At 31.7% G+C, this 8,514-nt stretch overlaps 1 protein-coding gene across 1 annotated transcript; it reads left to right on the top strand.

Moving 5' to 3' along the window:
* The first annotated feature begins 1,677 nt into the window (after positions 1 to 1,677).
* LOC7495686 (probable mediator of RNA polymerase II transcription subunit 26b) lies at positions 1,678 to 5,942 on the top strand. Its single transcript, XM_002308838.4, has 9 exons — positions 1,678 to 2,806; positions 3,017 to 3,085; positions 3,191 to 3,273; positions 3,944 to 3,996; positions 4,107 to 4,231; positions 4,344 to 4,371; positions 4,487 to 4,797; positions 4,872 to 4,962; positions 5,226 to 5,942. The coding sequence occupies exons 1-9, from the start codon at positions 2,249 to 2,251 to the stop codon at positions 5,357 to 5,359; spliced, it is 1,452 nt and encodes a 483-aa protein (XP_002308874.3). The 5' UTR covers positions 1,678 to 2,248; the 3' UTR covers positions 5,360 to 5,942.
* Positions 5,943 to 8,514: the final 2,572 nt, after the last annotated feature.

Genomic DNA, 8,514 nt, shown 5'->3' with positions numbered 1-8,514 from the left:
AGAAGAATAATGTGAATTAAAAATCATTTTTAAAAATCTTTTATCAAGATATTTTGTGAACAATTTTAATGAAAAATTTTCAATGGATTAAATTTATTCACCAAACACATCTAATCTTGAATAAGATGATGAAACAAGATGTTTATCTCAAATTATATATTTTAATTAAATCAGATAATACTATGGAAACAAACTCACTTGTTAATGAAAACAAATCTCTAACTAACAACAGTCATCTTCCCCTTGCGATAATTAGAGTTTTTTAAAAAAACAATTACGAGAAGTTAAGGAAAAAAACCTAAAAAATAAAATTGATTTAAAACTTATAATTCAAGAAAACAAATTAATTTTCTAGTCTCTTTTGCATAAGTCAATAGCCACCTAAAAGCCAACCAATCAAATTAAAGATAAAAAAACTCAATTAAAACAATAACAGCCATAAATCTAATAGGCTGATGACACATCTGACCCCTTCACCCCTTCCATTCATTTATTTAGAAGTGCGGTCCAGATAGAAATAAACTAAAATTTATTTATTTTTATTTAAAATTTATTTTTTTATTTTAATATTTTTAAATAAAATAAACTCTTAAAAAATAACTTTTACCATGCTCTCAAATTCAACTATAATTTTTAAATCTAACTACGTGACAGTGATTAATTAGCCCAATTAATTTTTGTTTTATTTTATAAAAAAATAAATAATATTATTTTAATAAAAAAAACTTTAAAAAATTAGTTTTGACAGGTTTTCTTCTACACATCATATCATTGATTAACTCGAATTTTTAACTATATTATAATGAATTAATTCTCATCCTATTATTATTATTATTATTATTATTATTATTATTATTATTATTGAAATCCGAGTTAACCTAAACCCTGTATTATTTAGGTTAGAAATTAATCTGTCGGATGAGTGCAGGCTAACTGTTTCAAAGTCATGACAGTGTACTGTTCACTCTACCACAAAACCGAGCCGCCGAGTTTTCTTAAGTTATCAACTCTTACGGTAACTAAAAGGTTTTTGACACGTTTTCGAACTTGATGATTATCGGCCGTGGTGACTCGGCAAGGAACCGAGTCAATAAACTCTGCAATCTTTATTCCAACAAAGAAAGAGCTTTGAATGATGACCCTTTATATATTCTTTATGCCTAAGGGTTTGCTTTTATTTTATTAATGATCCTTTATAAAAAAAAATCTTTTAAAAAATTTAAAATCACATCTAAAAAAATTATTCTAGATAAAACCAGCTTGAGCAAGGTCTTGTAAGTTATCAAGTAAATCTGATAAATTTAAAAAATAACATAAAAAAATATGATTTTAGATTTTAAAAAAATATTTTTATATATATTATTCAGTAAAAATCTTAAATTCTTGATAACAATCTTGATAGAAGGATAAATCCAATCAATTATTGTTTGATTTTACATTTCATATTATTTTTGCTCAAATAAAAGAGTGTAGATTTGAAAATTTTGATAGAGATTAAAATTCTTAAGTTTCTTTTAAAAAAAATATTAAGAAAATAAATTAAAGTATAGAGTAAAATAAAGATAAAAATCATTCTCTATCTTTTCTTATTTATCGTTCTATGTTTTTTTTTATCTAATATTAAAAAAAAACCATGAAAAAGGCTTAGAACACTTTCAAGGAAAGTGGGTTTGCTTTTGTTTTTGTTTTTGTTTTGTTAGCTCTCTCATTGCCTTGTACCACACAGCATCTGCTGGTATTTTGTGGAGGAAACCAAACAGAAGGAAAGGGAGAGAGAAAGAAACAAAATTTCGAAATTATTTTCTTTTATTTCCTACTACATACGAAGTCTCGAATTTTCCAGGACTTTTTTTTTCTCATGAAAATTTTCTTCTCTCCTTGCAACGAGAAAGCAAAAAAACCATAAACAAAACAAAACCCCGCGTTAGTTTCTGTTAGATACTTCGATTCTGTTTTGATCACCATCTTCAACTTATCCACAAAATCCTATCTTTAACGTAACCGAGACAGAACAGAAACCAGAAGGAAAAACAATAAATTTATTTTTGTGAGCAATCGATTTTCAATCTTGTGTCGATCAGATTTGGCAAAAAGATTGTTTTTTTAATTCTGGGTTTATCCCAAAGATCGATTTTTGTTTTTTTTGGTTATGAAAGTCTAATGAATGTTAACTTTCTGTTTCTGGGAATTGCCAAATTTGTATAGAAACTGATATAATCGGGTTCTTGATTCGGGTCATCGAGGTACAATGAAATCTGTGTCACTTGATTATTGGAGGAATTATTTCAGGACAGCAAGTTCTGATATTTTTGGTATCATTGATCATGCAATCTTGGTTGCAGCATCTGATTGTCCTAAAGAGTTTAAATTGCGTAGAGATCGAATTGCAGAGCGTTTGTTTTCTTGTAGATTGATAAAGTGTTCGGGCTGTAACCGGGTTGAGCTGGCGGTGCCGGGTCATGATGAAGGTGTGAGTGATGATGGAGGTTGCTGTAGCAAGAGAAGGGATGGTGATAATTCTGGTGGTGTTGGTGGTGGTGGTGATGATGATGATGATGATGATGTTGATATAGATATTGATGATGGTGGGTTTGAGTACGAGGGAGGTGGTAGTAAAGGGAGCAAGGTGAATAGTAGTAATAGAGATAATGATATTGATAATGGAGAAGTGAATGTGAATGATCAGTTGGTTTATAATTTTAGTTATGGAGATGCTGAAGCTTTAACTGATGAGATTGAAGAGGTTTCTCAGACTGTTGATGAGGTTTTGAGAATCAAAGACATTCTTTATAACAGCCAAGATGAGGTATGTTATTATATCTAAACAGCATTTGAGTTTTTTTAGCTTATTTGGGTGAGTGGATTGTTAAATTATTTGGTTTTATCGATCCTTTAAAATGGGGTTTGGAGATTTTTTAGAATTGTTGTTGTTTGGTTGGAGATTACTGAAACTTTGTTCTGTGTGTTTGAGTTTTCTGACGTCTGATTGGTGGTGCTTTGATTGTTCTTGTGACAGTCTGATTCCGTGTTGCTTGAATCTTTGAGGAAGCTTCGACTGATGGCTTTGACTGTGGATACTCTTAAGGTTTGATTCATTCTTTCTTTTAGTCTTTGAATTGGATTAATTTTGTGTGGCAGTACAAATTCTTTTACTCGAGTTTTTGTACTCATGGGGCTTGTCTTTCACCAGGCAACTGAGATTGGAAAGGCTGTCAATGTCCTCCGGAAGCATGGATCAAAGCAGATTCGATATCTTGCACGGACTCTAATAGAGTATGTGCTTGTTTCCTGTGTTGTACAACAGCTTCTTTGTGCCTTGATGGATAACAAAGTAGTAGTAGTAGTTTGTTGCTATGTGCTAAATAATTAGCAATTCGACCATGTCATAGGACTGGATCATATTCAACTTGGTTTATGAGGTGACTTTTCATTTCTGCTAGTTCTCCACCAGTTTTGCTGAACCGAGAATGAACTGCTGAGTTAATGCCACTCTCCAAACATTGAATACCTATGGTTGCCAAGATCATATATTCTAACATCTGTTGGCAGAGTTTTGGCATCCATTCAAGCATGAAATCTGTTGGCACTTTTTTGAGATGCTAGTTCTGCCTAATAAGCTACTTCATTTGTTAATCTGCTGCTTGAGTTTGCTAGCTGCCCTTTCTTTTCTTCACCTTACATATGTGTATGAATAAGCCAAGTGATCAATAAGTATATGCAGGCAGTGGCATGTTTCTTAACCCATTTCAACCTTGGTATAAGCATATATATGAGAAAATTAGTTTACTTCTTGTTGCTGGAGACCTAGGGTATAGGTGCCATAAATGATGACATTGGACTTCATTCATGCACGCCATTTAGTTTATGATTCTTGAATGCTCTACTGAATTTTATTTGTTTATTTTCAATTATATAACATTTAAATTCTCTTATGTGGTTGCAGAGACTGGAAAGTTTTAGTAGACGAGTGGTATAGTACTGCAAATGCTATAAGAGGTACCCATTTGTTTGCTAGCACTCTGTCATCGGTAGAGATGCTTTTACCATTCTTTCCAACCCAATTAAAAAACACTCTCTGGCATCTGATTTTATGCTTGGATTTTTAGGTGATGAAGGTACTCCCGATTCTGTAAATCCCTCTGTTGTTGATGAAGAAGAAGGGCTTCCATCTCCTCCTTTGGATGAAGGAGCTTTCTTTGCTACTCAACCTACTTCAATGGAGCTCTCACAAGTATGTTTCTTTTTTATCTTTCGATTTATTTTTACATTATAACTCAGGGTATTCTGTTTGGGGACTAACTGTTTGTACATTTTGTGTGTCCCTGTTGCTGCACTACATGAAGTTCTTTGATGGAATGGATGATGATGGAAGTGAGTTGAATTTGCTATCCTTTGTTCCTCTCTTTGATAGCTTTTGGTATTCGGTTCTTTATTTGAATTCCCCACTCCTTAGATTCATGATTATGAACGGGGGATGTTGTTTCAGATCCTCGAAACGGTGGGGAATTCATCAAGAACCGTGAAAGTGGACAGAGACCATCAGTGGAGAAACAAAATTTTGCAAAACAGAAACAGCACACTCCTAATGGAGCAAATGTCCTTTCCAAGGACAACAAGAGTCAACAGATGAGGAGGCAAGAAGCTATTGTAAAGGCAAGCAAGCCTTCAAATGCCAATTCTGGACCTGGAAGACCTCTAATGCAAAATGTTGAGCAGAAGATGAATCAGGAACCACAGTTAATTCGAAAAACAGATAAGATTACCAGCCAGAGAAAGCCTCCAACTGGCCAGCAAGATGTAAGTATAAAAGGAATTGCTGTAGTTTTTAATCTACCGCTCTAGTTTAATCTGACACTCTATTGTTCATCTAGAAATTGAAGAATTCAGATGAAGTTGATGTCCAGATGAAACTTGAGGCCACAAAAAGGAAACTCCAGGAGCGGTATCAACAAGCTGAGAATGGTTAGTGTCTTTGCATGGAGATTTTTTTATGTATTTCTACTTTAAATCTGAATCTGCATCATTGTTACTAATAGTAATTTATTTGGATTGATTTTCAGTAATTTACAAAAAATCAGATATGAAATGTGGTGATGCATGAAACTGGTCCCAAGTTGTGCTTTTTGATATTATGAAGTAACTCGAAGCATGCTCTTATATAAATTTCTGTACAAATTCGAAGATGCAGATGATCTCTAACAGTTGTTTTCTTTTTTTCTCCACAGCCAAGAGGCAAAGAACGATACAGGTAATGGAGCTGCATGATCTCCCTAAGCAGGGATATGTTCAGAAAAACCAACCCATTAGACCAGGGAACCAAAACCGGCATTGGGCACATGGAAGGCGGCAAACATTTTAAGTTTGGCGGAATGCACATTCATTGTCTTTCCAAGTATCTTCCATTCAGGAAGTCAGCGGAAGAACACGAATAACTCAGACGTGCTGTTGTTTGATCTACAAAGATAAACAATAAGAGATCTGTGTGTCAATCATACTGAAGAGTGGCCATTCTTGATTGCAGGGAAACAAACTTTTGAAACTCTAATCTCATGCTTAACACATTCAGTTATAGAGACTGTAGGGGGTTGTTTTGTAATGCAGTCTGAATTCTCGACTTTGCACCAGGATGCATATCTGTAGAGAAAACTTTGATTTGCACCTGCCAACTTCAATTGACTGCTTCTCAACAATATACTTGCCCCCCTTTATTGACAGCTTGTCAACCATTTTTTCCCTTTAATCTTAACTCACAATTAGGCCTTCACACCATTGAAATTGTATACTTGAGTTTGCACAGAATAAGTGCATGTCATAAAAGACCAGCTGTAAACTACTTGAGGGCATTGTACAAGGTCAAATCTCCATGTTCCTGTAGGAATTGCACTTAAATGTAATCTGACTCAAGCAAATAACAATAAAACTGCTTTACTTTTTCAGCTTAATGATTCAAATTTCCCCTTTGTGATTAGCTCAACAGAAGAAAGCCAAGAAAATTGAGGGGAAAAAAGATTAAAAAAAGGGTCAAATCCTTGAGTTTGAATGTTGGTTTGTTGCCTGGTGACCAGAAATTTAGCACCAATTCCAAGAACACCAAAATTCCTTGACAATGACTATTACATTACAGAGACAACATATAAAAATTGCTACATGTTACATGTCTGAATGATTCCTGTCCAAAATCACTAGGCGCATGTGACAAGAGAAACATTGTCTTCTTCTATAGTTTTCTTAATTTCTAAAGTATGACTGTTGTCTTGAAACCTTTTATTGAAGGAAAGACTCAAAACTTTTGAGCAGAGAGGTCTCAGCAATTCATCTTTGCAATTCGCAAAAGCTAAAGGTAATGAATGGTTGATTGCATAGAGAAAAGAAAGATAGGGGAAAGGATGATTGTTGATAGGTAATGAGGCAACGATGGTCCCCATTTGAGCTCACATTATCCCACAGGACAGCATCTTGCTGCTAAAGAATATCCCCACTTTCTTCTCATCATGAAATCCCTACCTTTCTTTTCTTCTATATTTTATATTTTTATTCACCAAGAATCTGAACTTTCCCACAATTTTATCTGTAAAGAATATGTGATCATTTAATCTTCAAATTATATAATTGTTCTAGTTGATATTTTATGGGATTTTTTTTTCTTCATGAATTGGCATTTGGTACTAATTTTGATCAATTAAAAAACAGTTGGAGGATGTATTTTGGGTTGTATTCACCATGATAGTGATGTTGAACTAGAATTAATGAAAAATAAAATAAAATTCAATGCGATGCATTTTGTTTGAGGACTATCAATGCCAATGTGACAAATGCATTGTATCTAAATGGTACTGTAAATAGGTGAATGATTCAATGTTATTTAAGTGTATTTATTAAATTTTATTTATTGTTGATTTGTGTTAAAAATGAATGACATTTATTAAAGATACTAAACAAGTGTTATTTTATACTATAATATCTTTAAGTGTTTATAATAAATCTTGAAAAAAAGGAAATATTATGATTGATCAGAAGTATTAAATAACTTTTGGAGTATTTTTGATAATGCGGTACAATGGGTTTTTATAAAAATATTAATTGAAAATATATTAAAATTATATTTTTATATCATCACATCAAAATTATATAAAAAAACATATTAAAAAAAATCAATTTAATACCCTTTCAGACAAAAAGAAATTTGATAAACATATTAAACTACATTACTAAACATAGCCTTAAGAATATTCTAAAAGCATCATTCATGTTGCACCATTGTTGCGAAAACACGACGTTGCGGCGACTCCTTTTGAACAATGTTTGGAAGGTCTTTTGGTTGGTTGGAGAGTCACCACCTAGTAATACGGTTACTAGGAACCCTAATTGATTTTTTCATAGATTGTAGGCAAGTGATTGGTTATGTAAAGAAAATATATTAACATCTCTAGTATGCCTTACTTGAGGTAAGCTACATTGTTTTTTATTGTTTGCAATGGTCTGATGATGTCTATTTCTACCGTCCTACTATGACAGGTTTGCTACGATGAACAAACTCTGGTTTTCTAGGTCAAGAACTCGGTCTGACAAAGTGAAATATCATCAATTATCGTTGAGGTTTCTTTCAAGGTAAAACTGGAATTTTTGCTACTGCGTTATTCTAAATAATATTTCAGATAAAATTCTTTGCATATTTTATCCTTATATTAGACGTGAATGAGTTTTATTATTCATAATAATATTTTGGATATTAACCTCATACAATTTTTTTATCCTTATATTAAAGTGAGTAATAAAATTATTATCCCTTATAATATTTTAGACATAACTCTTTTTAGGATTTTTTATACTTAAATTAAAAGAATAATATAATTATCATCCCTAATAATATTTTGGATACTAACCCCTTTTAGGCTTTTTATCCTTACATTAAAAGTTAATAATATTGTCTTGCCAAAAATAATTTTTAAATATAAACCAAAATCTTTTGGAATTTTACAAAATTATTGTAAAATCCATGCAATATTTTTTAAAACAAAACATGCTAAAGTATTTTAAATTTTCTTTGAAAAAAGATGCTCAAATAATTTTAGGATTTTTTACAATATACAATAAAAAGAAATTATTGTTTTTTCAGACTCTGTTTGGCAAAAACTTATTTTTTCTTGAAATAAAACTACCTAAAATAGGTCTAAGTCACAATATCATACACAGACATGTTTAAATTCAAAAAACTAACAAAAACATCAAAACATCAAAATCAAGCATGAGGTAGTAAATCCAAAAACTACCAACCTAAAACAGATCACATGTTCAGGCAACATGAATTCAAAATTGATTTTTTGAACCCATTTTATGCATGAACAGGCCTAACAAACCTAGGATAAACACCCTTACTTTAACATGTATAACTTAAACTAAACAAAAACTAAAACAACATTATATAATTTGTTGTTTAAGTTTATATATATATATATATATAAACAACTTTAAAATATCAAAAACATAAAAATGCTTCAAAAGAACATCATTAAA

Source organism: Populus trichocarpa, chromosome 6 (genome assembly GCF_000002775.5).
Source record: "Populus trichocarpa isolate Nisqually-1 chromosome 6, P.trichocarpa_v4.1, whole genome shotgun sequence".
Taxonomy (NCBI): domain Eukaryota; kingdom Viridiplantae; phylum Streptophyta; class Magnoliopsida; order Malpighiales; family Salicaceae; genus Populus; species Populus trichocarpa.
Note: the sequence above shows the minus strand (reverse complement) of the source record. Positions and strands in the feature narration are given on the sequence as shown.

What these genes read in the sequence shown, in the direction of transcription:
- LOC7495686 (XM_002308838.4), top strand. Translation starts at nt 2,249, where the DNA reads ATGAAATCTGTGTCACTTGATTATTGGAGGAATTATTTCAGGACAGCA. An exon ending in CTTCAATGGAGCTCTCACAA is followed by an intron (nt 4,232 to 4,343) that starts GTATGTTTCTTT and finishes CACTACATGAAG; the next exon opens with TTCTTTGATGGAATGGATGA. An exon ending in GTATCAACAAGCTGAGAATG is followed by an intron (nt 4,963 to 5,225) that starts GTTAGTGTCTTT and finishes TTTTCTCCACAG; the next exon opens with CCAAGAGGCAAAGAACGATA.